General features: G+C 47.1%; 1 protein-coding gene and 1 pseudogene across 1 annotated transcript in view; both read right to left on the bottom strand.

Annotated features, from left to right (window-relative positions):
* Window positions 1–9,095, bottom strand: part of LOC130143373 (ankyrin repeat domain-containing protein 26-like) — a 51,809-nt gene extending 42,714 nt beyond the window's left edge. The window contains exons 1-2 of the mRNA XM_056326059.1: window positions 9,014–9,095; window positions 4,171–4,456 (exon numbers count right to left, since the gene is read on the bottom strand). Coding sequence (XP_056182034.1) covers window positions 4,171–4,456; window positions 9,014–9,095 — 368 coding nt within the window. The remainder of the gene's footprint in view (window positions 1–4,170; window positions 4,457–9,013) is intronic.
* LOC130143374 (ankyrin repeat domain-containing protein 26-like) overlaps window positions 1–27,488 on the bottom strand; it is a 279,082-nt pseudogene that overhangs the window by 89,260 nt on the left and 162,334 nt on the right.

The following is a 27,488-nucleotide window of genomic DNA, read 5'->3' as shown; positions in this document are numbered from 1 at the left end:
TTTTTCCACTTGTCCACTTGCTTGAGGCCTATAAGGAGTGTGTAATTGCCAATCTATTCCTAACACTGTACTCACTTGTATTGTTTTGTCACAAAAGTGTGAGCCTCTGTCAGAAGAGATTGTTGCCAGTACCCCAAAACGGGGAATAATCTCATTCAACAATCCCTTCATTACCTCTCTTGCTTTGTTTGACAAGGAAAAGCTTCTGGCCAACCTGAAAATGTATCAGTCATAACTAATAAATATTGGCACCCCCTTTTTCTTGGGAGTTCAGAAAAATCAACTTGCCACTGTTATCCTGGATAATTTCGTCTACTAATGTTCACTAGTTTTATTCTATTTGTTACATTGGGATTATTATGTAAACACACTTCGCATTGCTGAGTCACCTGCTTTACTGTACTGTATAAGTTTTGCCCTATCAATTTTTGATTTAGCCTTTTATATAAAGTATCAGCTCCCCAATGAGTCTTATTATATTCTGTTAGGGCTGTGGTCCATATTAAATTGGATGGTACCACTATACGGCCATCTGCCAAATAAGCCCACTTATTTAATTTTATTTTACGATTCATGTCCTGAATTAGCTTTAGGTCTTCTTTAGAATAGTTTGGTTCCTGATCTGCACTTACAGTTTGGATTTTACCGTCTGGCATTAAGGATAATTCCTCTTTTCCTACTTTCTCTGCTGCTCGTCTGGCCTCGTGGTCAGCCAGGCAGTTTCCAATCTCCAAATCAGTGCCTCAATGGGTCATCTTACGTTCTTCCTTCCTGGATGACCCTCTTATAACAGCGGGGGCCATTCCTCACATCAGGGTCTGGCATGGCACATGTTCCCACCGCTCAACGCCTACTGGGTTGCAGCCAACAGCGGAGCTCAAGATTCTTCTTGGTGGCAAACACAGAGGCCAACCCAGTCTTGCCCTTGACTATGGTAGGAGGCACCTGACCAACCTTATTCCTTGTACTTCGTTGTCAATGCAGAGTTTCATCTGCACATCCCATAACAAGTCACTGTCATGGCAAAACACACAGATTTACATTAGTAGAACTACTACAGAGTGTATTTTATTTCAGTTTTCATGCCAATATCCCCTACAGCCCTGCTGACCAAGGGATATTGTTTTACCTGAACTAGACAGGCCTTCCCCTTATCATTTTTACTGTAGCAGGTAAAGCATTTTTTTTGCCTTACCTGGAATTTATTTCCAGATATACCTGGTTATAGATTTCTTTTACTTCAGGGAGGTCTTCTTTTCCACTTTTCTGTTGAATTAAAGATAAGCTCAAGATTTCAATTAATTGATTATTTTTAGCCTTTAGTTTCATTTCTCCTTCTTTAAACGTCCAGATCTTCTAATAAATCTCATCCCAACAAAGATTTTGGTGAATTTAGCATTCTTATTGTTTTCTTAGTTTGTATTTTAAAGGTTTCAGAATGTTTTCCTGGTGGCCAGCAGCTCCCCCACAACTGTAACAAATACTTTTCACTGAAGTTTAACATCAAATAAGTTGGTTTTGCATTCACTAAAAATTCCACCTCATTTTTCCTAGTCCCTAGTTCGCCAGAACGCCTTGCTGGTTCTTTAGCTCAGGGCAATCTCGCTTCCAGTGTCCACTTTCCCTACAATATGCACAGTGATCCGATCCCATAGGAGAGGGATTCACTCTTTCACTTCTGCCCAGCTCTTCTTCTCTCACCTTCTGTACGTGTTCCCTGTTCCTTCTATCAACTTTTCTACATCACGATTACCTTAGTGAAAATCAACTCAAACCTCTATCCAGGCCTATTCACAACCAACTTTCCAACATCTAAATTTCCCCATCCGAGATTCACCTCTACTCTCCTCAGACCCGCTGCCTGCCCTAGAGGGGCCGTTACCGGTCCTGTTGTGCTGCAAATGCTGCAGCAATCGGGGTGACATTGTCAGGTCCTTCTGCTCAATTGTCAGCAAGAGCAACCCCCTCCTCCCCACCAGCAGAAGGGTTCGGGGCAGGAGATGCTCTTCCTGCTCTGCAGGTTACACAAGCCTGCCTCTGCTACAGCACTTCTGTTTTAACTCTTTCTGACCCTGAATGCAAATCTGCTCCTTGTTGCTTTAAGTCTGCGTTCTTACATACCATGCCTGCGCAGGCAAACAGCAAACACCCTGCCATGCGTCCCGCAGGACTCAGCCGCACCTTCGAGGGGCGACGGGGCTTTGTACAAACTCACCCCGATACTTTAACACTTTCACAGGGTCTAGATAGCGGCGGGAGGGGAGGGAGGGAGGTGGTAAGGGCTGCTGCGGGGGGGGGGGGGGCGGTGGAGGTATATACGCAGGGGGAGAGGTAGGGATCTCATCCTCACTTCTATTCTTCTTCTTTTCCCCCCTTTGTTTTCTTTTAACGGGAACAAAAGGGCCCTAGTTTCAGACCCTACCCATAAGGAAGCATACTCACTTTCCTCCGGGCTAAAGGGGTCTTTTGAATTCACATATCTATTCAAAGCCCGGCATATCCAGTCTTCAGGTGCCCCGAAGACTGGTCGGTAGAGGTGGTCGCCCCTGATTTGTTTCCCACCCCAAACTTCCATACAGTAGTGTATCAATCTTACTTTACTCTTACCCTGCCTAGAAGGGTACGCATCCCAAAATTTTATCATGAGTCCTAGCGGACTCTCCGGTGGTATCTGTGGGAGCCTAATCTGGACCCCAGAACCACCCATGGGATCAGAGGGCTTGCTTTTCCTCTGTCCCGTCTTCCGAGGCGCCTTCTTTCACTCACGCACTCGCTTCCCCTGGTTCGTGGCGCAGCCCCTCGCGGGGTCTGGAAACCGCACTACTGAGGGTCCGCACTCACTTCGCCCTCCCTGGGCGTCGCACACAAGCACGCTTCAGGATGCCCAACCCCAACCGAACGGTGAACCGGCCTATACTCACGCATCCTGCGTCTTCATTCGGGCTTCGTGCACAAAGGTTATGGGGTAACCGGTTTTATTTGCCTACTGTCACATTTGAGGTTCGTCGGTAAAGGGTTTGGCGTAGAAGCACCCTGACAAGGGCCGCTTATCCAGCGGGGCGCCTCCCCTGCCACGGACCTCAGGCCAGACTGCCCTTATCCGAGTCACGGCACCAAAATTGTTAGAGTTCACCTGTCCAATGAAATGACAGAGACTGGCCAATTAGAAAATGTGATTTATTAAAGCAAGCAACAAGTAAGCAAAACAGCGCTGGGCGGCCGGGGAGTCTCCTGCTCCACCAGCGGCGCGCAAATTCAAGCAAGCTGAGCAGCTCTTTTTCTCTTCCCCGAGGTCGCTTCTGACACCTTCAGTAGCCCCTCTGCTGCTTCTGTTATCCTGGTTTCTCGTCAGACAGGACGTTCCCATGTTTGGTGCAGCAAGATAACATTGTGGAAACGTCTCTTCTTGTTAAACAGGACGTTCTTAAGGCCACCACGATGGGTTCCTTCCTCTTGCTTACCTTGGTCGATCAGCAAATTACCTTTAGTTACTTATTACAGTACCAGCCCAGGAGAGAGGGGAGGCTGCTGCAGCCCCCCCCGGCTCCGGCCAAGGAAGTGTGTTCCAGTGGGCACACGCGTGCCGAGCGGGCATGCCCGCCACACACACGTGTGCATGCAGGTAGGGTCAGCGCTGGGTTATGCGGTGTACACACCCGCACAGGCAGGCAGAGGCAGCCCCCAGCCCCTGGTGCCTGTAAGCCCGCCGCAGGGGGCTGCGCTTTTCCAGCGCCGGGTGGGCACCGGGGCCCGGGGGGCAGCGATCTCGCTCGGGCTCTCGGCAGCGGAGCTCGGCAGCAGCCCGGGCTGCGAGAGGGGGGCGGCTCGGGGGGCGCGGGGCCACCCGGGGCGGGGGGACACCCCTCCCGGCCGGCGGGCGGTCCGGCACCGGTGCCGCGGGCTGGAGCGACCCCGCCCGCCCCTCCGTCGGGGCCAGCCGGCGGCTGGAAGCCGGTGGCCGCCCCCCGCCCCCCCGCGCCGCGGTGCGCTCGCTGCGGGGTGCGCCGGCGGGGCCGCTGTGCCCGGGCCGCAGAGCCCGCACGGCAGCCGGGGAGGGCTCCGCCGTCCCCCCCCGCCCTGCCCGGGGGCGGCTGCGGGAGCGGCGCGGGCGAGCCGGGGGAGCTGCGGGTGACGGGCGCCCCCCGAGCGGCTGCGGAGGACGGGCACGACCGCGGCAGAGGCCGCGAGTGCGGCGTGAAGGTGCCGGTCAGCCGGAGCCGCCTCCCGCGGGGGGCCCGGGCTCGCTGCCGGGTCTCCGCGCGGTCGGGGCTGTCGCTGCCGAGGTTCGAGACGTTTCGCCGCCGCCCCTCGGCCCGACACGCTCCTGCGACGGCGGCGCTGGCCGTGCCCGGCTCGGGGCAGGCGTTGGCCAGCCGGAGAGCGGACCCCTTCTCCGGGAGAGGCCGGAGCGAGGCGGCGAGCGCCGGGGAGCGCGCAGGGAAGGGAGCGGGCAGCCCTGCGCAGGGGGCGAACCCGGGGGCTGCGCCGCGGCTCCGCACTCGCGGCTCCGCCTCAGCCGCCGGCAGCCCCCGCAGAGCCGCCCCCGGCCCCGCACCGCGCCGCGCCGCAGGCAGCCCCCGGCGCCCCGGGAAGCGTTGCGGACCGACGGCTTGCACGTAGGTGGTCAGCAGAAGGCAGCTCTGCGCCTTAAGTGGCAGCGTAGAGGAAAGATGTGTCTGCAGCGAAGCAGCGGAGCGGGTCCGGGGGACAGCGCGTGTCGCAGGCGCTTGGCAGCACACGGCCTCGGGAGGGGGAACAGACGCCATGGGGCAAGCTGGGGCACAAGGTAAGCTCAAGGAGAACCAGTTGGTTAATGGGACCAAACAGAAATTACTTGAACTGTGCATGAACACTTGAGTGAAAGTAAAGACCGCTGTGCCTTTAAATGGGGACGAGGCTCGTAAGACCCAGTGAGGATTAAGTGTGACTAAAGGTCATCGTAAACGGTTTTTCCAGGGGTATAAAGTATTTTCCTGTCGCGAAGAGCTGTGCTAGCTTTGTGGGTTTGCCCCCCAGCTCCCGTCCCCGCAGACACGCGTAGCTGGTCCCTCGGCCGTGCGGGCGCTCGATCCGTTGCGCGGCGGGCGATGGGATCCGGCCGTTGGACGGCAGCATCAGGTCCCGAGGAGACGGTCGCTGCCAGCCCCGGCCGGGCTCGGCGCTCGGAGGGGCTGCGCGACGTCCCGGTGCGGCAGCGGCCCTTCCCGGGGCTCGCCCCCCGTCTGGGTGCGAGGGGGGTGGCGGCCCGGCGGGTGGCGGGCCTGCCGGGGTGGGAGATGCGGCTCCAGGTGCTTTGCCCGCCGGCCCGGACGGTGCTTTCGCCTCTCGTTACGCGTTCGGGGGAGGCAGGAGGGTCGCCGTTACCGTCAGCGAGCCCGTGCTGCCGCCGCTGCCCGGCGCCGGGGCTGTGTGGCATCCCGGGGTGGCGGGGAGCGGAGCGATGCGCCTCGTCCTTGCAGGGTGCTGAGCTGCCCTTCCCCGGGGCCAGGGCTCGCTGCCGCTTCCAGCTGCGCAGGATTTGGTCCCGCAGCCTCAGGGTGAGGGCTGGATTTTCGCGAAACGAGGAGGAGCTGCTGGCACCTTCTGTACTGGCGGTCGGCTTGATTTCTTGCTGTGCTTTTCATAGATTTTTAATAGCCCGGTGGAGTACAAATTGTAAAGGAAACTTGATACGCAGAGTTTTAGAGTTTGAAGAGAGATTATTCACCCTCCAGCTGTCGTGAGGTTTCACCTCTCCTTCCTGGCAGGACTGATCTTCCAGTTAGAAGTGAAACAAGGTCAAACGGTTAAGAAAAAAGGTTTCCTTCTGTCAGGGCGAATCTAAATCAAGCAAATTCCCGGGCACCAAAGTGTGCTGTGTAACAAATGTGAGTGCAAAGGTAAGCACGTAGCTACCGGTAGCAGAAGAGCATGTGCGAGAGAAGTTGTGGGTCTTCTAAGTTCTAACACCTTGCTCTTTGCGCTGTTCTGCAAATTTGCCTGGATTTTAAGTATGGACAGAAGAGGGAGAGAACGAACATATGCATTTGATTTACTTAATAGAAAATATCTTGGCAGAAAGACATGCTTGTGCTGTGTATTCTGTTAGAGTTTGGCTTTTTAAAATACTCATATGTTCTGTCTAATGAAAAGCTGGTAGTATCTCCCATTCACCTAAGAATATATGTTCAAACATAGCTTGAGGTATGCTGCTAATCACGTTAAGAAAAATGTCTAGCTTAATATCAAACTAGCTAAAGTGCAGTCACTGGGGAATATCTGGTGCTTGTAAACTTTAATTTAAAGAGTGCTATGAGGCTGGATTACCCGATAACCAGAACAATTGAAACAGCAGTATAAACCCTCTTTTTTGAAGGAAGACTGCAGGTCACTTTGAACAGCATAGAATCATAGAATCATTTAGGTTGGAAAAGTCCTTTAAGATCATTGAGTCCAGCCATTAACCCAACACTGCCAAGTCCATCACTAAACTGTGTCCCTGAGCACCACATCTACACCTCTTTGAAATGCCTCCAGGGGTGGTGAGGCCACCCTGAAACTTCCCTGGGCAGCTGGTTCCAGTCCTTGACAACCCTTTCAGTGAAGAATTTTTTCCTAATGTCCAATCTAAACCTCCCCTGGGGCAGCCTGAGGCCTTTTCCTCTTGTCCTATCCCTTGTATCCTTGTTGGATCTGGTAGAAATGATCCCCAAATGGCAGTGTGTAAAGGATTAATTTAAATTCCAGATTCTGGTTGCCTGGCATTAGCAAAAATAAAGCTTTTGTGTTATTTCTCTTAACAGTTAAAAATTAGATGCAGGAAAAATAAAGAGAAACACTAAGTACAGATTCCCCCCCCATTTACCTTTTGGTAAGACAGAACTAATTTGCTCTCCTATCTGCTGTGCATCCTGGTGCTGAGCTAATCTTTTCTATGCCCTAGATTGTTATTAGCCTTGCTTGCTTATCACTGAAAGATTTACTTTCTAGGACTCCTTTTAATTCCATTTGGTCCTACACTGCCTTTTGTCTTAAATGTTATTTTTTTGTAGTGTCCTTTGAAAGATTCTTGGCCTTTTCTAACCTGGGACAAATTTATAGTAGCCTGGTCGAGTTTTCCTAATCGTTAATGATCTTCCCGGCAGGATATGTTCTTTGTCTTCTTCCTAACTTGATTCAGGACACATTCTGTTTTGAAGTGCCCTTACCCTTGAACCATTGTGCTGGGATTTAGTGTATTGACCCAAACTCTAGTAGATTTTTCTTGAGGCTTTTCTGTGTCACTTTGCACAGCACTGGTAAGATACCTGCTGTCAAAGTGCCTGCATTTTAGTAATAACTCCTTGGCGTTGTTAAAGTAAGTATGTTTAAATTTTCCTTTGGCCGACTCATCTGTTTTAATTCCTTAAGTATTCAGATTTGTTCTGAGACAGGTCGAGGAAAGGAGCACTTGTTCTTTACAGAGGATGAAACAGCAGAAATAAATGTGTAAATAGGCATGACCATTAGGCCATCAGGGGTGTTTCTATGGGTATGCCTGCTATGCCCAGAATGGTGTAAGAACAGTAATCCGCTTTGCAGATTTGGCTGTATGACCATATCACTATGTTTAGAGGTGCAGGCATCAAGAGATGCAAGTGTTTTCACAGAATTAAGAAAACCATCTTGTCCATGCAGTCCAGCCATAAATGATGCAGAGAACAACAAATAATAGAAAAAAAAATGTCTTTTCAGAGGCATATGAGTAAATAGAGTATTCTGTGCTGTCCTGTACACGCATGTGTGTACATGTATTCGTAGCCAGTGAGTTGTGGCTCCTAAGCCTGATTTAAAAACTGAATGAGTTCATTATAATCCCCTCCTCCCCCGCCCTCCCCCCCCCCAAAAAAAAAAAAAAAAAAAATCTCTGAGGAATCAATCTAATCTGCCTTACTAAATGAACATGTGAAAGTGCTTACCAGGGATAAACCTGGGGACTCTACATATTTCTCTCTTTTTCCTCCAACAGAATGAAAACACCTTTGAGACAATAAAGGAGTTGGAAGAGGAGCCAGTGTGTCCCATTCAGTATTCTCTGTGTATCTGCGTGCACCGCTTCCCCTGTTTGGTTTCTGATCGAGACGGGAAGGACAGGGAGGGTGTAAGGACATTGCAACTCTCAGAGAGAAGGTAGGCTTTTGTGCTGGCTTCAGGCAGTTCTGAGCTCTTTGGGGCTTAAATCTCCCCAGGATGGGTGTGATGTTGTCTACTCCAGGGCAAATGGAGAGGAGGAGGGGCGCCTGGAGGGAGGACCCAGGGCGCAGGGGATACCCTGAGCATCAGAAGTTGTTGGAACCAGTGATGACTAGAGCTGTGACCAGGGGGGACCTCTCAGATTTCTCTGCATGTGGTACCCCAGTTGCTGGGACGTACATGAAGCAGAGATTGTGCGGTGTGGTGGGAGGGTGACTTGGTTTGCAAAGGGGGAGCTCAGGCCAAGCCCCTGCAAGGCAGGTAGAACTGCAGATCCTCCCTGTGCTTCGTGTTCACCTTGCCTATGACAACCTGCCGCAGAGAAGCTGAGCACAGCCCTTTGCTGACGCCCAGCAGCTTGTGCTCCCTGCTGTGCCCCTCTGAAATATTTTGGTTGATCGTCATTTCATGGCGAGCTCTATTGTCCCCACAGCCAGGGCTACTGCAGCAGTAGCAAACCAGGGCTTCTAGTTCCTCCCCGACGCCTGCCTTCCTCCCCCTCTGCATGTCCCCAGCTCTCACAGAGGAGGGGTTGCCAGTGGTGCCTTCTCCAGGCAGGGCACATCTGCAGCTTCCATTGAATACCCTCCTTCCCTTTGAAAGCCCTGCCTCTTTCTGGCGGGTGGGGTTTGCTCATTTCCGTGAGCGCTTTTGCAGGTGGTGGTGACACGGGAAGGAAAGGGACATACAGTGCTGGAGGTAAAGAGCCGCTGCGCGTCTGGTTACACCGTGTTTGTACAGCTGAGGTGGGTACAAATCGGGGGTGGCTTTGCTGGAGAACTCTGCCAGGGATATAACTGACCACCTGTTTGGGAGTCCCAGAGCAGCACGTTCGGTAACAGGAGATCGCTGCGCTGCCTGCCCTTGCCGTTGCTGTTGCGCATGCGGCAGTAAACACCTCCTCTGCACAAAACTGAGTCCGGGTAGAGTCCATGGAGACAGTGTTGGTAAGAATCCCAGGTGCTGCAGAAAAGCAGTCTGAGGTCTCAGCTGAGCTGTACTGCTTCAGAAGGGAGATTAGCCATAGATAGGTACGTGCTTTCTTTCTCAGAGAGGGGGAGGATGGTGTGGGATAGTCCTTTGCTCGGTGGTCCTGTGGGCATGTGCACTGGAGAGGAGCCATCACAGGCCACCTCTTCCTGAGCAAGCCACCACTGTGGGAGGCACCGAGATGCTCAGCAGAGGCAGTTTAGGAGCGACAGGGGTGATCTGTCCCGCTGCTTGGAGGTAATCCCCTCCATACAACCCTGAGATGCAACGTACCCAGCTAGAGGGAATCCCAGTAGAGGTGGACAAAAAGATGAACACGTGCAGGTATTGCTCCCCAGCAACATGCGAAAAAATTCATCAGCAGTACATATCCTGGCATGTACCCGTTCATATGGAAGGTGAAGATTTATGGTTTTTAGTGTAAGTGGAAAGTTGTTGGACAGTCTGTTTTGCCTTGGAACGAAACCATACAATTAAATTTCGCGAAGCAACCCGTGTTTCACATCCATGGACAAGGTGAAATGCCATGTGCATGAGAGCGTTTCTCATCAGCGCGGATCTTTGCTGTCTCTAAAGCAGTGCAGGCTGGGGCTGTGGGTGCTACTGGAGATATGCAGCCCGCCTGCACTGCAGGAAGGTCATTCTGGTCTGACTGTCAGCTGGAGCTGTATGTTGTACAATATTGTACGTGTTGTGCCAAGCTTTCTGCAGGTAAAGAAAAGAAAGCAGCAGTCATGTATTTGACAACAGCAATCATAGGTGATGCTGTGAAGAAATTCAGGGAAAATCTGCGGCGCATGTGATTTTGACTACAACCGAGCTGTAGTTCTGACTTGTCTTGGTCACTTTAATTAGTAATGTGTCATTAATTTAAAAATAACCGGTGCAGTTAAAGAGCATGGGTGTTGGTCAGAAAGGCCTGGTTTCTCATGTGTAAATTCACCAAGTCAGAGGCACTGATGCAAGTGCCTGGATGAATCGGTAAAACAGGGCTGGGCTAGCCAGGGCTGGCACGGGCAGCGTGTGCAGCCTGTAGTGGTTTAGGCAATAGCTCTAACTCAGAGTTATGGTGGAGGTGCTGAATGTGCTTGGGTTTGAAAGCACACGGTCTTCGTTAGCTTCAACGGAAACTGCAGGATTCTGCTGTGCAAATCAATGAAACTGTGAGATACAATCCGCTGTTCAGGAAAGTCAGAACATGTTTTTAAGGAAGTCTCTGTTGGGAGGTAAAACCGCTGCTGAAGCGATAGCAGCGACGGAGCGTGTGTAAAAGAGCCTGGGGAGACCCGCAGCCTTCTGGAGCCAGGCAGAGTATTTCCTGTTCACTTGAGCTATTGGTCATGACGGGAAGATGCTTCCTACAAACTGGGGTTTGTTCTAATGGGAATAGGTGACTGGTGAATAAAGAGGGCAGTGGAGGGTTGTCTTTTTTCCCCATTTTTGGAAAACGGAATGCATTATTGTTCCAGTTTAACAATAGGTGGCACTTGGTTCCAGTGCAAGTAGTTATCTCTTCATTGCCATAAAAAGAAATCCATACAATTACATCAGTTCTGATTCTGAATCAAAGAATGAAAATAGCTTCTGGACAGGGTCTTGACTACTAATTCATGTGCTGTGCTATCTGCGTGGTGTGTCTTCATTGCCTTTCACTAAAATTCCTCTTTCCTGTGAAACCAGTTGTGTTTGTGGGTTTGGGATCTTTTTTTCTTTCCTCTCCTTGTTCGCAGATCCACTTGATTTTTTTCTGGTGGTGTTACAACGAACATTGTGCAGTCCTCCTAACGCTTTGTCCATCAGTAATGTTTTCACTTTTTTCTTGTTCCTGTTTTAAGAGACACTATTGTTTTCTAAGGGCTGTATTTTTGTTATGTCTTGCATGATGAGTGAATTCAAAGTACTTTCAATGGCATAATACACTTTGTAGTGTAATTTTGTGAAAATGCTTCTCTATGAATTAAAAGAAGATCATTTTATGTTAATTCAGGGGTAAACCCTGAATTAATCAATCTTGGATGTGGTGTTTCTGTCTTCTAGAAATACGTGAAGCTTAACTGTTTTTATAGGTTAAGAAGGAAAAAAGCAAACAAAGATGTTCAAAAGTGCAGGCGGTGGCAAAACAGGAGTGTGTGGATAAATTAATTAACATCACTAATTGGCAAATGAAACAAAAGATTACTGTAAGGAAGAATGACTGTTTGAAAATGGAGAGTGAAAACACAATAGAAGAAAAAGACAAAAGGAGTTTTTCATCTGGGGAGAGCTCAAACTTGATTAAAGTGCCAATGAAAGGGTAAGCTAAGGAAATAATCTCTAGCTCTTATTTGTAGTGCTATGTAAGTGTCTTAGGTTTTCTGATACTGTGGTAGTTGAAGTAGTTTCCTCAGTGGTGAAAGCCATAGTGAGTAGTCCACTGCTTCTCAAAAAATGAAGAAAAATTCTTTTTTGACAAAATGAAGCGCACGATGGAGGTTCAAATTTATTGCCTGCTCTAAAAAAAGAAAAGGGGAAACCAAAAGAAAACCCCCACCTAAATTCCTGTGATTTCCATGTCAACACTGAGGTAAAATGCATCTTCAAAACCAGAACTGAAGACTGGAGAAAGCAGTTATTTTTGTAGGAAAAGGCCACCTAGAAAAGAAAAGTAGGAACTTGGGGTTTGCTACTCCTCCCTTTTCTAGGTGATTTTAGTGATCTCCGTGCAGTTGGTGTTTTCCTTTTCATTAAGTTAATATGCCCTTTGTCAGGAGAGGGGAAAAGATGATATTACCAAACCAATCTCAAAAGTCTAAAGAAGGCACACGTATTTTTATGCAGACCTAAGCAGGAGCTTTTTCTGTCTGTCCTTCAAAGGAATCTCTGCTCTAGGTGCTTTCTGTACCGTGGCTATTGGATATAGTCCAGCTTAACCTGGATCTAGCTCAGATTCCACGTGTCCCCCTCACTCCTAGGGGAAGGGTTTTAAATACTTGGGCATATTCCACGATCTTTACAGTCAAGTCTGTGATTTTATCATAGATATTTTTTGTCTCGGTTGTTTCTGGACATCATCTTAAGTATGTCTGTTTCACAGAAATATTTTTTATAAACCTATTCACTTGGTGATTTTTTTTCTTTCTTTCTGTGTAATGCAGTAAAATTGCCCTGAATGCCAAAGGTGCAAAGAAAAGTAAAAGACAGCCTTCAAAGCAGAAGGCTCATCAGCAGATGAGCTCTTCCAGTGGCAATCATGGTCAAGTACCGGATGAGAGCACTTCCAGTGAAACATCTGAGGATGAAGGAAGGTATGCCTATAAGGAATGTTGAAAATAAAACTTACTTAATGATAAAAATTGGCCTGAGAGCTAGAGGCTAGTTTGGGTTTTTGTTGTGTGTTTAGGTTTTTTGTAAACCTGACGCCTATGAAGATTCTTGTTCTTTCATGTGACCACCTGATGTTCTTTCTTGTTCTTTCTTGTTCTTTCCTGTGACTACCTGATGCGCTTTGTGTTGACAAACACTTCACTTTTGTTTAGAGTGCTTTTGAACATGCTGGCCAAGTCAACAATGAGGTCACGTGCACAAATTCTGATTAATTACATGAGTGTGTGCACAGGCATAGAAGTATTTCATGTGTTTAAAAAGGGTGAGGTATCTCAGTTTTTTTCACTGCAGGTACCTCAGGATTTTTTTGCCCTGCTCCCCGCTCCACCTTTTCTCTTGCAGCTGTTCCCTCCTGACTTCTTGCCCACCCTGAACTTACTTGTGTGGGTTGTGGCAAAGTGCGAAAGAGAAGTTGTTGACACTGTTCAGCCCTAGCTAAAAATCTGGTGTGTTAGCAACACTGTTTTGGTCAGAAATCTAACGCACAGCCCTGTGTGGGCTGCTGTGAAGAAAATAAACTGCATCCCAGCCAGACCCAGGACACCAGAGAATCCAAAATTACAGTTCTTTGACCTGTAGGAGAAGGATTCTCAGTACTGAAGGGAGCTGAACCCCTGGTATTAAACAGGGAATGCACGTAACCGTATAGCTCCATGTCTGTAGCTGTAAGATTTCTGTCACTTTGCGTGAAGTTTAGGGAACAGTTATTTCAACTGTTTGCTTAATATCTTGCGGAAAAATTAGCCTTCCAGTAGACATTAATAGCACACAATAATTGTTTCAGTCTTGAACTATATCTAGCAAAGTTACTATACCAGATTTTAGTTTAATTCAGTTCTGCAGTTAAGTTTTCAAAGCTACGGTAGGTATTATTCATAATGCAAAGTAAGCATTTCAGTACTGAAATATATTTCTGTTTTCTAGACCTGCAGCAACAACCAGGAGTGAAAGGAACGAGGTACTGTAAAACTAGTTTCTTGGTAAACAGTCTCTATCAGCTTTTAATCACTTCGATGGGAGCAGTGTTTATGTAGTGATCAACCAGATGTACAAATTGCTGCTGGTACGCAGCTTTATTGTATTTGAGACAAATCTGTGGGCTGTGAAGGAGAGAATGAATCATTCCTGCATTTGTAATGGTCTGTAATACTAGACAGTGGAATTACAGAAAGTACTGTATTTTTTGTAGGTCAGCATACCAATGGAAGTAACTGATGGCCCTGGTTTAACTCACTCATCTGACCCAACTTCAGAGGATGTCCGGTTAGAAGCTTCAGCCTACAAGGAGACTATGCTGCTGTTGGAAGAGCTTAGCGTGGTTCATACGGGTATGTTTTCAAGTCTCTGTCTTCAGCTGTTACAAGTTCCCCTTAAAACATGATTTCTTTGTAGGCACTCCTAAGTATTTTAATTTCATATTTTGATATAGTATCTCTTTGTGACTAGAGATCCCCCTCAAAAGCTGTGAAACTGTCACCTAACCTGAGATGTTGCCTGCATTACCAGCCGATGTGCCTTACGTTATCATTGGTTCTCTGTCTAGTCAGAGCTGGAGAAGCAGTTTCTTGCAAAGTACAGTTCAGCTCCTTCTAATGCGGTCATCAAAAGTCAGCAAGAGCTTTTTCTTCTTTATATCCCCTTGATGTGGTTTAAGCCCAGCCACACCTAAACACCTAAGCACCACACAGCCACTCACTTGTTCCACCCCAGTGGGGTGGGGGAGAGCATCGGAAAGGGAAAAGTGAGAAAACTCATGGGTCGGCACGAAAACAGTTTAATAGCAAAAGCCACGCACGCAAGCAAAGCAAAGCAAGGAATTCATCCAGCACGTCCCATGGGCAGGCGGGTGTTCAGCCATCTCCAGGACAGCAGGGCTCCGTCACGCATAACAAATACTTGGGAAGACAAAGTGCCATCACTCTGGATGTCCCTCCCTTCCTTCGTCCTCCCCCAGCTTTATATGCTGAGCATGATGCCGCGTGGCATGGCACATCCCTTGGGTCAGCTGGGGTCAGCTGTCCCAGCCGTGTCCCGGCCCGGCTCCTTGCGTACCCCCAGCCTGCTCGCTGGTGGGGTGGGGTGAGGAGCAGAAAAGGCCTTGGCTCTGTGTGGGCACTGCTGGGCCATAACGAACACACCCCCGTGCTACCAGCCCTGTTTGCGGCACAACTGTAAAACATGGCCCCGTACCAGCGACTGCGAAGAAAATTAACACTATCCCAGCCACAACCAGCACCCCCCTCAACAGCTAATGACAAAGAGTACAGCAAAATAATGGCTTTGCTTAAAAATAATAAGTACATGTATATAACAAATTTCAACTGTCATAAGATGCTTGCATATGTGCACAAGGCATTATATAAACATAAGCATCACTTACTAGGGCTCTTAAACTATGCTAAAATTTCATTAGGCAAGTGTTAACCTTGGCCGAAGGCCAAACTCCCCCCCCAGTGCTGCCACTGCCCCTCCTTGACAAAACGGGGCGAAAAAGCTGGTGGGTCAGTGTGAAGGCAGGGCTGTCACTTCCCAGTGACTGTCACTGGCAAAACAGACTCCACCGATTAAAATACATTTGGATAGTGAGAAACAAAGACCCCAAACCTGAGAAGGACACGTCGGCACCCCCCCTGCTCAAGCTCTGCTGCGCTCCTTCCCTGCCACCTCCCCAGGCAGCGCGGGGAGGCTGCGGTCGGCAGTCGGGACGTAGCAGTTTCTCTGCTGCTCCTTCCTCGTCCCTTTTCCCTGCTCCAGTGTGAGTCCTCCCCCAGGCTGCAGTCCTTTGGGGAAAATCTCCTCCAGCCTGGGCCCTCCATGGGTCGCAGGTCCTTCGGGAAGGATCCGCCTGCTCTGGCACGGGGTCCTCCGCAGCACTGCGCTGTGGGTATCTGCTCCAGCATGGTTCTCTCCGGGGCTGCAGGGGAATCTCTGCTCTGGCACCTGGAGCAGCACCTCTCCCTCCTCCTTCGCTGACCTGGGTGTTCGTTTGCGGGGCTGGTTTTCACATGCTTTTCCCCTTCTCTGCCCGTGTGGTGGTTTCGCCCTTTCCTACGTTTGTTTTTCCTGAGGAGCTGCCAGCACGGCTGAGAGGCTCAGCTGTGCCCTGCGGTGGGTCCATTGAAACCGTCCATGGCCAGCACGGGGCGACCCCTGGCTTCTTCTCACAGGGACCTTCCCACTAACCTGCCACCTGCACCTAATACAGCAAAGCACTGAACAGCTTATACATTGGGCAGTATTTGTGCAGCTTTGTGTCTTTTCTGTCTCAAAACAGGTTCTGCTACTTTGTTGAAAATGCAAAACATACTTCTTGAATAGGAACAGAGAATAGAACGTCAGAAAAATCAGTATAAAGCGCTCTCAAGAGAAGTGAGGAAATTGGAAGATGAAAGGGAGGAGTCACAGTTCAGAGCGGAGAAGACTCAAGATTTGAAATCCGTGTTGGCTCACCAAGAAGCGGAATGGAAAAGGGGTATCCAAAGCCTTAAGTATGTAAATTGTGGTCTGATAATGTATTATCTTGTCAGTGGTTTTGTTCCGAAAGACACTGATGGTGCAGGCAACAGGATGAGAAGTTTCCAGTCTTTTGGGTTTGGGTTTTTTGAATCCCGTGGGCCAGTTATGCTATGAAGTACATAATGTGAGAGGGGAAAAACGTCCGGATACCAGCTCCACGTACAGTCTTCTGGATGTTGTTCTAACTTTGTTTTCTAGCAAGAAAAGAGCAAGAGAGTGTGTACGGGGAAATCAGATTTATAAGAGAGATCTGAGAGATGGTTGGGTGTGGGGTTTTTTTTCGTTTTGTCCTCGCAGCTTCAGTTGGCCTATAATACTAGGATTTCTGGTAACTCCACCCAGTGCAAGTCAAACCAGAGCTTAGAGCATTTGTTTGCTTACCTGTTTGTTTGTTGGAAAGGTCAAGTTTGGGATTGCCCCTTTCCCCACACTCCTGAGCTAGACCCGGAGGTGTGAGGTTTCTCATCGCTGTTGACATCACGTCCGACAGGGGTGGCCAGCAGGCACCGTAGGCAGTTGAGCAAGGACAGCTGCAGAGCCCTGGCCTGGGAGGGGAGATCTCCTCGTGGTGATCCCCGGTGGGATGGCGTGGCTGGGGAGCTGGCCCAGCAGGGCCAGGCGGCCCAGGCAGAGAGCGAGCTCAGCAGGAGCCACCGTGAGCTGGCAGCTGGGGCGGCCCGCAGCGGCCTGGGCTGTCTGGGGGGCAGCAGTGCCAGGGCACTGGGGGCAGTGAGTGCCCACCCCTCCTCAGGGCTTGCTGAGCTGTGTCTCGAGCCCGGGGTCCGGTTTTTGGCCGCCCAGCCCAGGAGATCTTGCCCAGCCCGTGTGAGGTCGGCAGGGAGATGCCGGGCTGGCGCGGGGGCAGGAGCACCAGCCCTGTGAGGGGAGGCTGCGGGAGCTGGGCCTGGGGGAGTTGGGCCTCCCAGCGCGGGGGAGGGGAGTACGAGGAAGACGAGGCCGGTCCCAGCTTGGCCTGGGTTTGACTTCAGCAGGTGTTCAAAATCCTCAAGCATCTGTCAAGTATAAAGAAGTAGTATTTTCATTCTAAGTGAATTCTCCAAGCAGCGTTAAATTTATACTTTCGAAAGTTACACTTTTTATGAAATTACACTAGAAGTTATATGTAAAGCTTTTTCCTTGCAATATACGCCATTCAAATACAAACGTTTGTCAGTCTTTCAAGTAATTTTAGTGGTGGTTGATTCTTGTTTTGCAGAATTTCTAAAGCAGGCTTTCAATTGGCAGTTCTTCCCTTACGCTGACACTTGATTTTTTAAATTTTTTTTTTTGTTGACTGTTGCGAGTATATGGGAAAAAATAGTCAAAATAATGATCAAACACAAAGCTGCTTGCTTGTTTGGGTACCGTGGGCACACCATGGACCGTTTTTTACCATGTCAGTGCTTATTGCTGATTGTTTCAGTTGGTAAAGAAGCTGACCTTCCATAAGGCTTTCCTTGTAAGTCAGCTTCAAAATGAAATTGCTGTAGTTTCTCCCAGAGGTAGATCCGACTGGGGTTTAAAACTGTTTTTAATCGTATTCAGCTTAAACCCCATGCATTTCTGAATCTGGTTTTGAACACTGACATCCTTCTGGAGTAAACAGAAGCTGCTTGTTCTGCCTGTGGTCAGCAGTTGTTTTAGACTTACAGAAGGCTTGCTGAAAAATTGTTGGGTCTGCCATAGGTAAGTGGCGTGCTGATTCACCAGTATTGCTTCTGGTCACTGAATCCGTAATGTGTAGGCAATGCTCAGTATACTAAGAAAATGTATACTAACCATAGTAAAAGTTTACGATGCTTTGATCTGATGAGACAACAAACTCCTTTTTCAGCAAAATGGCTGTAATATGAAGATGGATTTTTTAAATTTTATTATAGAAGTGTGCACACTGGTGTGTGTTTCCCTATACAAACTTACAAATAACTGATAAATCACTCAAAGTTTTTTTTTCTGTATCTTGTACAACTGATACCATGCACAATGGCATGAAGTTAGAATTCTTTAAAAAGTTGAAAAGTACAGTAAAAATATGAACTCTGAAAACGTTTAACATTTTTTATGGTTTGAGTTGTCTCTGCAAGTTCATCATGTGGAATATCTACTTTTATATCAGTGCTTTTGTTTCTCAAATACTCCGTTAAATCCCAGATCTTCTTTGAAACAAGAAGAAAAGAGGCTCAGAGTAGAAGTGCTGTGTGAGAAAAGGAGAGAAGACCTCCGAAGGAAAGAAGATCAATGTTGTAAAGAGATGGAGGAGAAACAGAAACTTGAGTTACAGTCTAGGAATTTAGAAATGGAGTTAAGAACACTGAGAAGGCTCTTGAAACAGGTCTATTAAATAATGAATTAAACTCTTTGTCTTATTTTCTGCTTCTTTTCAATTGTATTCCAGTATGCCTAGAGAAGGAGGCGCTTTGTTCACGGAAGAGGCGTTGGATAACAGTTGTCAAATTTTGAGAACAGTAGAGTACAGTTGGTTCACAATTGGGTGGTTGTTTTTTTTTTTTTTGCTTTGCAGTTTATTATTCCCTTTTTCCTTTTTCAAAATTTAGGTTTCATTTGTATTTCAGGCAAAGCCTGACCTTTTTTTGAATTACTACAAAACATCCTGTATTTCGCCTTCTTAAATTTTCATAAGAAAATTTAAATTTATTTATTTATAGGTGGATTATCATAACGGTGGGGAATCAAAAATGTTTTCAAGTATGCAAGGGAGAATGGGAAGATGTATTGCTAGCTCTGTTTTTTCTTAAGATGCAAGCAGTTTTATTGTATTACTGCAGGTTGAAGAGGAACGTGATGAAACACAGAGACAGCTCTCTCAGGAAAAGAGGGCCAGAGCCCTTCAAGAAGGAATTTTGAACAACCACCTTGGGAGACAAAAGGAACTAGAAGAAGAGACAAGAAGATCTATCGGAAAAAAATCAGAGGTAAGCAGATTTTTTTTCTAATAAATTACATTTCACCATGTTTGTTTTAAAGTCATAATAAATCTTACATAACTTTTTCTGTTTCTTGATGTTTATTTACTGTTTACCAGTGTAACTTATCTGGGTAAATACCTTTCTTGTTTTCTCTTATGTCTAAAAGTTCTGGAAAGCAGCATCACTCCTGTATGTACCTGAATTACTTGTGCAAGTCGGAAGCGAATAGAAGACACTATTTACACCGTTTCTTAACCTATCTGTTATTTTCCATTTCATAGACATTTTGTCATCGCTTTTTAGGCTTTCTAGCAGTGAAACACCTAGCTACCTATGGCAAGGTTGACCAGGAAGAAAGTTGTTTGACAGTGTTTGTGTTTCCATTGCTTTTATTTTTTAATTAGTTATTCCCTTATTGAACTTACTTCAAGTATGCCTTTCTTTGCCACCTCCACATAACTAAAATTTTATGATCGACTCTCAGCAATGAATTCAACTCTCTGTAAGAGTTAGAGTAACTGGAGGAGAAAAAGCAATCATAAACACTGTATTAAAAAAGATCTTGAAAAGAGTTTACTGAATTTCCTAAAGAATGTGCAGTGCCTTGAAGCCTTTTTGTTCTTGGCTGTGCTGCCCAATAAATGTAGGGTGAATGTGTTTAAGTGGGAAAAAGTTATACATACAATAAAGAGGAAATATACAGGACTATTGCATTCCGGGGGTGATTGAGTCTTATAGCTAACTTTCAGTAATACAAAAGGATAAGTGTTCAGAAGACATTTGAGAAGGAAAATACCCTTTCTGGCCTTGTTTTTACTAGATCTGTAGCACAACTAATTCAACCTTAAAGGCAGTATTATAAAGGCATGCACATACAAGAAAGCGCTGTCATTTTAAAAGCTTTGGTTGCTGGTTTAAGGGGGGAAAAAACCGTAACTGTATATTTGGGATGTTCATTTAGGTTTTAAGGCTATGTTGCACTTCCGTTGGGTACGTACGTTGTACATGTGCATGGGTTCACAGAGTAGCTTATTGCCTGAAACTTCATCTTCGAAGTCATGCTTCGGTACTAGAAATGTTAAAATGCAGTTTACTGCTGCAGGTTTTTTGTAGATTCATTTCCCAATTGGCTCTTTATTCATTTTCCCTGTCATTCAGGAATCCAGCACTGATAGAGAACAGGATCTGTTGTACAAGAATCAGTTACTACAAGATGAGATTGCTATGCTAAGGCTAGAACTCACTCAAGTAAGACTTAGGCACCAGGAGGAACAAGGAAAATATTTAAAGGAAAATGAGACCTTGAAAGAAAAAAATGAAGCTCTCAAAAAGGAACTTAAACTGCACAAGGAAGCATTAAGACAAATGTTTTTTCAGTTCAACGCGGAGCTGGACTTAGTAAAGAGAGAATCTGCAGTGCTGACTTCCAAACTTGAGCAGACAAACAAAAGCAAAGACAGACTAGAGACAGAAATTGAATCATTGCGTTCCTCCCTGAACGCTGCAGTTCAAGAACTTGAACTTCATTTGTCATCAGAAAGCAATGCTGAACGAAGATTTCCCAGAGAACGTGATGAATGCCTTTACTTGCAAGTCGAGCTCCATCGTGACCTCTCTGACGTGCAAGAAACCAACAAGAGCTTGTCTCTGCAGCTGTGTAAAGCTAAAAGCAAAGCTAATAGGCTAGAAAATGAGCTTCACCAGTTGAAGCAAATGCTCAGAGAAAAAGCTTTGCTTTTAGAAATGACAAAAAAGAATTAAGTCAAGGCCAGTGTCGGGCAAAGGAATGTGATCATGCTCAACAACTTGAGAAAGATCCAGTAAGCAAACTTGTAATAAAACAGGAGTCCCTGCAGGAGCGATTGGCCCAGCTCCAGAGTGAAAACCTTCTTACTCCATCAGCAATGGGAAGAGATGCAGAACAAGAGGATCATGAAAGAAAAAATAGCGGATTATGGGCAGGAGCGTTTTAATGACATTTTCAACAAACTTAGAGCTGATACAGAAAAGCAAGTTTATCTAATAGAAGAGCGAAACAAGGATTTAAATGCCAAGCGTACTGATTTAAGGGAACAAGTCTTTAAATACGAGACTGACGTAGTAGAAAGACAGGTAAAGTATATGCGTAGAAAGACAATTAAAAGTTTGTCCGTTCTTGAAATTAGTTTGTTCCTCCAATGTATCCGGTGTAAGTTACATGCATGGGACCAAAGAATACTCATTTGTTCTGGTTTGTTATGTTTCCCTCGGAATTGCGGAAAGTTTTGGCAACGGGGATATTAGTCCTCAGATCTAAGCAGAGAACAGAAAAAAGGTATCCAAGTCTAAGCTTTGATCAAGAAAGGTGATTCTTCTCTAGAACTTTTTTCCATCTATTTTCCTTAGTCCATGTTATGCCCTATAGAATAGTCTAAAGTATTTGATGGTTTTGATGTAAGTATTGCACTGATGACATGAATGAGAGTGGTATAAAAGGAGGAACCATCCAATACACGAGAGCTGAGAAATGAAGATACAGAGAAGTGAAGTGGTTGGGGATAGATTTATATGAAGCTTCTATAGAGGGGAAAAAAGAGGTTCTCTGTAAGCTGCTGTCAAGATTGAAGAGTATTAGTAATGTCCAGCTGTTGATTTCTGTATGTGTTTTGAGGGTTCTGAGGGGCCTGCCTGTTCCTCAAAGTTCATGTCAGACGGTGACCTTAAGCTTTCTCTTCTATGATGTGTAGCCACACTCCAGCAGTACTGTCAATCATTGTAAACTGTGACTTGCTTTGTATTCTTACTACCAAAATAATGGGTTCCTTTTGAAGATCATGTGAGAGAGTGTGTGTGTGTTATATGTATATAGCTATATATATATAATGAGCTATCCAGATTTTTGTAAACCTAATCTATCAGTATTTCTAAAACGAGCTGAGTAAGAAGACTACAAGAGGATGTGATTCAACATACCCTTAAAGTGTATCTCAAAGGAGCTTTCAGATATTTGTATTCATTTAATTGTATTTGTATAGTGAAGAAACAGAAGAAAGAACAATCTAACACAAAGTCCTGCCTTCAGTCACCGGAGTAATATTTGCAGTCAAACTGTGGCTCTTAGATCACAACAGATTTCTTTGGGTTTTGTTAGAAAAAAATACCCGATTGCAGTGTGTTCCTGTGTATTGTTCAAGGAAGAACAATACCTGAGCCTTTTTTATGTGTTAGGAAACAGGAATCCTCATGAACAGCTGCTGATAGTCAAAGGTGCTCAGCTGAGAAAGATGACGAGAGGTCATCATCTGTGCAGATGCCTGCTGGTGGCAGGCAAAATTTCATACTTTTGGGTTCAATCTAGACAGGTCTAACCGTATAACAAAATAAGTTAAAGGCGTATTTCATGTTCTTAGAACTTTCTTCATGCTAATTTAACTGTTTCGTTAGGGCATGTTTGGACAACTGCAGCAGGAGCTTGCTGCTGCACTTAAAAAGCAATCTATGCCAGAAGCTTCACTTGAAGTTACTACGCGCTACCACAGTGACCTGGAGAGAGACAAGCTGCGCTTGCAAAAGGAGTTGGAAAAAAAGGTGAAAACTAAGGTAGTTAATGTCTGTAACTATATGAATAAATCTGAGCGTAGCTGTTGAAAGCAGGAGCGAATGTTGTCCTTTTGCACCACCTTTTGCAGTGTTCTTACGAAAACTGAAGTATAGAGGGAACCAGAGGAGCTTTGCAGGAAAGCTGTAGGGTGATTCTGTGTGTGTGTGCATGTCATCTTATCCCCCAAAGTTGTAACCTCATCCTGTCGCTTCTAGAGTATTCCTTCTTCCCACCAGCTCCAGCTGCTGTTCTTGGTTATGGTTCCTAAGGTGTGTTTTACACTCCACGCCAACCTTGGCCATAGGTCTTGGATGGGTGGAGGAGAGCTTAGGCCTGTTTCTGTGTAAGTTACTGCATTCTCCTGCGCTCTTGTCTTTTCCGGCCACCTTACTTTTTCTTCTGCCACTGTTGCTTTCACAGACGCAGAAGCAGAACATGCTGGCTCTGACATCCAAGGACTTGCACAGCACGTGGGAGGAGCACTTGAAGTCAAGATCCCACCTTGAAGAGCGCGTTGCTCAGCTGGACGAGGAGAAGGCTGAACTGTTGCAACAGGTGAGCCCAGAAAATTCTCCGGGCACCGAGCCAATACCCAGGAGAACCACATGCACCTTCTGGTCAGGTTCTTACATATCATTGTTTTCTGTTATCCCTGCCATTCAGGCTGCGAGTACCTTATCGTTTGGGGGTCATGGAGGAAGCAAATAAAAGCTAGATGGGTATCCTTGTGTAAGTTCTGGAGTGGCTCTGTTGGGAAGAGTTCCCAGTGTGGTTTGCTATCAGTTGAGCACATCGAGCAAGGCCACAGTTCCCAGTTCTTCCTTGGATTTTGTGTGGTCATCTTCTGACCCCTTGGTTTCTGGGCAGGTTTAAAATGCTTGATGTTTCCAGTGCGTGTGTGGAGGAGCTGCTGTATGTTTTCAGCGTAGCGGGAGCTTAAAAGCCTTGCCGAAAAACATACTGAAGGAATGCTGGGTAAATGAACGAGTGCTTGGGAAACAAGCAGCGCCTGCCAGTTGCCAAGGGACAGCCTTCCCCTTTTCTCCTTTTCTGTAGAGGGAAAATGGAAGTACAAAGTCAAAACAGCTGCCAGCTCTCCTCTGGTGTGGCTGAGAAAACACCAAGAGGAGGAAAACCAGCATGTGGCTAAGTAAATGCCCACACAGAAGAGGTGGAGGTAATGGCCGAGGGGAATAAAATGTTGAAGAACTCCAAAAGATCAGATTCCTCCACAAGCCCCCCCTGCCTGCTGGTTGCTGGAAGATCCCATGAAAGCTTTGGATGGATCCATGTTCTCCCATGAAGTGCATACCTACGTAATCCCTACTATGAGCAGAGGCACTGCCAAAAGTGTTCTCCAGCATCTTTTCCACCTGTTATGTCTAGAAGAGGATGGCCTTTGCTTCAGCGAGGGCATCTGTTTCTGTAGTTACGTATTAGTCTGTTTGATGTGAAACCTGAAGGGATGGAATATCCTCAGGAATTCCGTCCCGTGGCATTCTGTGGAACATGGCTAACGGATAGAGACGTCCGGCAGCTTCTCTGTGGAGAGCGCTAGATGCACAGACTGTACGTAGGTATTTTTCCTGTGCTCTGTGTGTGTGATAAATCTTTCTTTTCTCTTTTGAAAGTGCGAGAGTGAAAGAAAGGAAGTGAAGAAGCTGGTAGAGTTGAAACGCCCAGCTGAACTATGTCTGGCCCAAGAAATGAAAAGAAACCTCGATCTGCAGAAAGACTGTAAGAGGGACGGCTTTTTAGCGTGGTGAAGAGGTATCCCTGCGTAGAAGTCATGTTTTATTAAACTTTAGTGTAAAAATAGGTGTACCTAACTGTGAGCAGATGCCGGCCTCGTGTTAGTTCTTGCAAGGTACTTCTGTACACCAGCCCCTAGTTTTCACTAGCTGCCAAAACAACTGCAGGTGCAGGTTGCCCTGCAGTTCTCCTGGGAAAAAGGGAGTCTTTCATTCCTCTTTTCAGGTGAAATCTGGACTCTCCAAGTGTATGTGGCACAGGAATACTGGTTTTTCCTGGTAATTCCTAGTGTGTCAAGCACGTTAAAGATGAAGCAAGCTGTGTCTGTGCTGTTTACATGAGAGTATGTGAAAAAGTCCAGTTTTGTTCCTTTGCTTCATTGTTTTCATGACTAGTTTGCTGTGCAGGTTGAAGAGGCTGCTGAGCAGAGCTACGAAGGAACTAAGGGTGTATGAGGAGAGAGGGGGACTGTCCCAGCTTAATTTGCAGGGAGAAGTGAAGAACAGGTATTCTGAAGTGGTCAATGAAATTGGCAGATTAAGAACAAAGGTGAGCTTTGCTTTGTTTGGGTTATTGTGGTGTTTTTTCTTGTGAAACCTTTGTTCTTTCTTTATACTTCTTTTCATATTGTTGACTTTTTTTCTTGGCTGTATTTCTGAAATTATTTGGCTGTTTTTTGATGTTCGTTCTATGGTCACAGTAGTAGGCGACTGTAATACTGATGTAGCTCTTAGGGGTAAAGACGGAAGTGTTACGTACACAGCAGTATCTGCGAGGGCACATCAGGGGTAGGCTGTCCTGCAGAGGAAGGGCAAAGCAAGAGCCACAGCAAGGCTGGCAGGGTCTGTGACCACACAGGCCAGGGATCAGCCCCACAGGCCCTCACCAAGAAGAGCAGAAGAGTTCTGGGGACAGTAAGCAGAGTCCTCCAAGAGTGCAGATCACCAGGCCGGTCCATAGGGATGGGCAGGTCTGCAGTCCTACTGGGCCGTCACGTCCATGGGTGAGGGTCAGGGCTGAGAGCAGTGAAGGCCCAGCACAGGCCTGGCTGCAGCTTGAGGCCGTGGCAGCATCGTCGGGCTCCGACGGATGCATTCCCTCTCGGAAGAGAGGGGAGTAACGCCACCATCACTCGGAACAGCTCTGTGCAGTTGGCCTTGCCCAAGGTCACCCCCTGAAGCCTGTCTCGGGCACGAGTTGAGCAGGAGGCAGGTGGGGGTTTGCTTTTCGGAATGGTGTCTTTGCTTCCCAGGGCACAATGCAGTGTGAGGTGGTGCGGAAGAAACCCTGTAACTTGTTGCTTACTAGTAGCTGACTCAGTCCGTCTTTCCCTTGTCATGGAGGCCCAGAAGTAGAGTTCCCAGAAGTGCTTCTGAGGTTGCTCTGGGTGATAGATTCTGGTTTTTAATTTTGCATCCTTTCTGTCTAATAATAAACAAACAGTTCCTGTTGTGCCCTTAACACTATATCCACAGGACCCATCAGCACTCCCTTATCTTCCAAGCCTGAAACTGAATTTCAGCCCAGGCAGCTACCAAAGTCCCTACCAACTAAAACTGGGTAATCACGGGGGGGTTTAATACCATTCTGAAACATTTGACATTGCACAGGAACTGTAGGGTCTCCTGGTCTTGGCTGGGGAATGACCTGTAAAAAACCCAAGTTTTTGTGGCTGAGCATGCGTGCACTTGAAAAAGGACTAGAGAAGAAATACTTCCTCCTGGAAAGAGCACAGAGATGGATTGTGTTTACTCTGTATTGCCACCTTGTAAATAAATTCCTGCCTTTCTTCTAATGTTTGGAAGAAAACAAATGCACCCAATTAAAAAATGCATTTTGCTCTCCATTCCCCCATTAAATGGTCAGACTGATTACAGAGGTGCTCTTGAAATGGCTGCTGCTCATAGCCATTTCCCAAAACTCATAGAATTCAGGTTTTGCAACCTGAATTTACTTGGCTGTGTTTTCAACAAAAGTCTTTTTTCTGTCTTTTTAAAATTATTATTTATTATAGCTTTTCCTTCTAGGGATCACGTCTACAATAACAGAACGCTGCTAATACACTGAGGATCAGCTAAGGAAAGTGACTGTACATCAGCCACTTTGGTCGGCGAGAACACTGCCAGAGCGAACAGGCTTGATAAAGCTGTGAAGGCTCATTCCAGAAAGCAAAATGAAGGTTTTAGGAGCTGTACCATTATTAGCGATGAAGAAAAAGAAGGTATTTCAAAGGGCTGAATCTTCTCCCTAAAAAGTGGTACCAGATTCCTGTCCTGTTGTCATCAATATTTTCACTGCTAATCACAGTGAAGTGTGTCCCTCTCTCTGATTGAGGATTTCTTTCCCATCTCTCCGTTTTTCACAAACTCATTGGCAAGAGACAGTTTCTAATAGGAAGAAGTGTGCTGCCAAGGTGTTCCATGAGTCAAACCATCTAGGGTATACTGGACTGTGACATCACCCCAAAACCTTATGGTACTTATAATAAGGTTTCACCACGCTGAACTACCTAGCGGCATCACCACAGCAGTAGAATAGGAGGATGGTTCCCAACTTATCTACACCAAAGGCGTGACCTGTCTTTTGATTTCTGGACCACGTTTCCATACCCTCAGTGCGCGTTTGTGTTCTTTTGTGGCAGTGCCAGCTCGGCCACATTTACTGGAAAGTAACTTTCTGACCCTGTCATGGCAAGGCAGGTAACTAGATGGTGCCTACAGCCCCCCCCAGCCCCCCTCCCGCTATATTAACCCTTGCTGTTTGATCCTTTGGCATCCATTTGCCCAGGGCTAACGATGGCACACAAGCAGGACTGCTCAACAAGCTAGGAGGCAAACTGCTCGCAGAGCTGTTTTGGCCATAACTCCCTGACGAGATGCCCTTGCCCTGAACGACAAGCGCTTCCCAGTTTGAGCCATTTGCTTTTAAAACCGACTCGCCCGAGCCCCCCAGCGTGCTCGCAGCGCGGGCCCCGCCGGGGCCAGCGGGGAGCTGCTGCTGCCCGGTACGCCGGCACCCCCCGGGCTTCCCGGCAGCGACCCGAGTGCTCTGCGGGGGGCGCAGCGCCGCCGCCACCCGCCGCGCCTCTCGCTGCCCCCGGCCCCGCTCGGCAGCGCCGCGGCCGGGCACCGCGCAGGAGCCGCCGGCCA

Source organism: Falco biarmicus, unplaced genomic scaffold, assembly GCF_023638135.1.
Source record: "Falco biarmicus isolate bFalBia1 unplaced genomic scaffold, bFalBia1.pri scaffold_27, whole genome shotgun sequence".
Classification (NCBI taxonomy): domain Eukaryota; kingdom Metazoa; phylum Chordata; class Aves; order Falconiformes; family Falconidae; genus Falco; species Falco biarmicus.
Note: the sequence above shows the minus strand (reverse complement) of the source record. Positions and strands in the feature narration are given on the sequence as shown.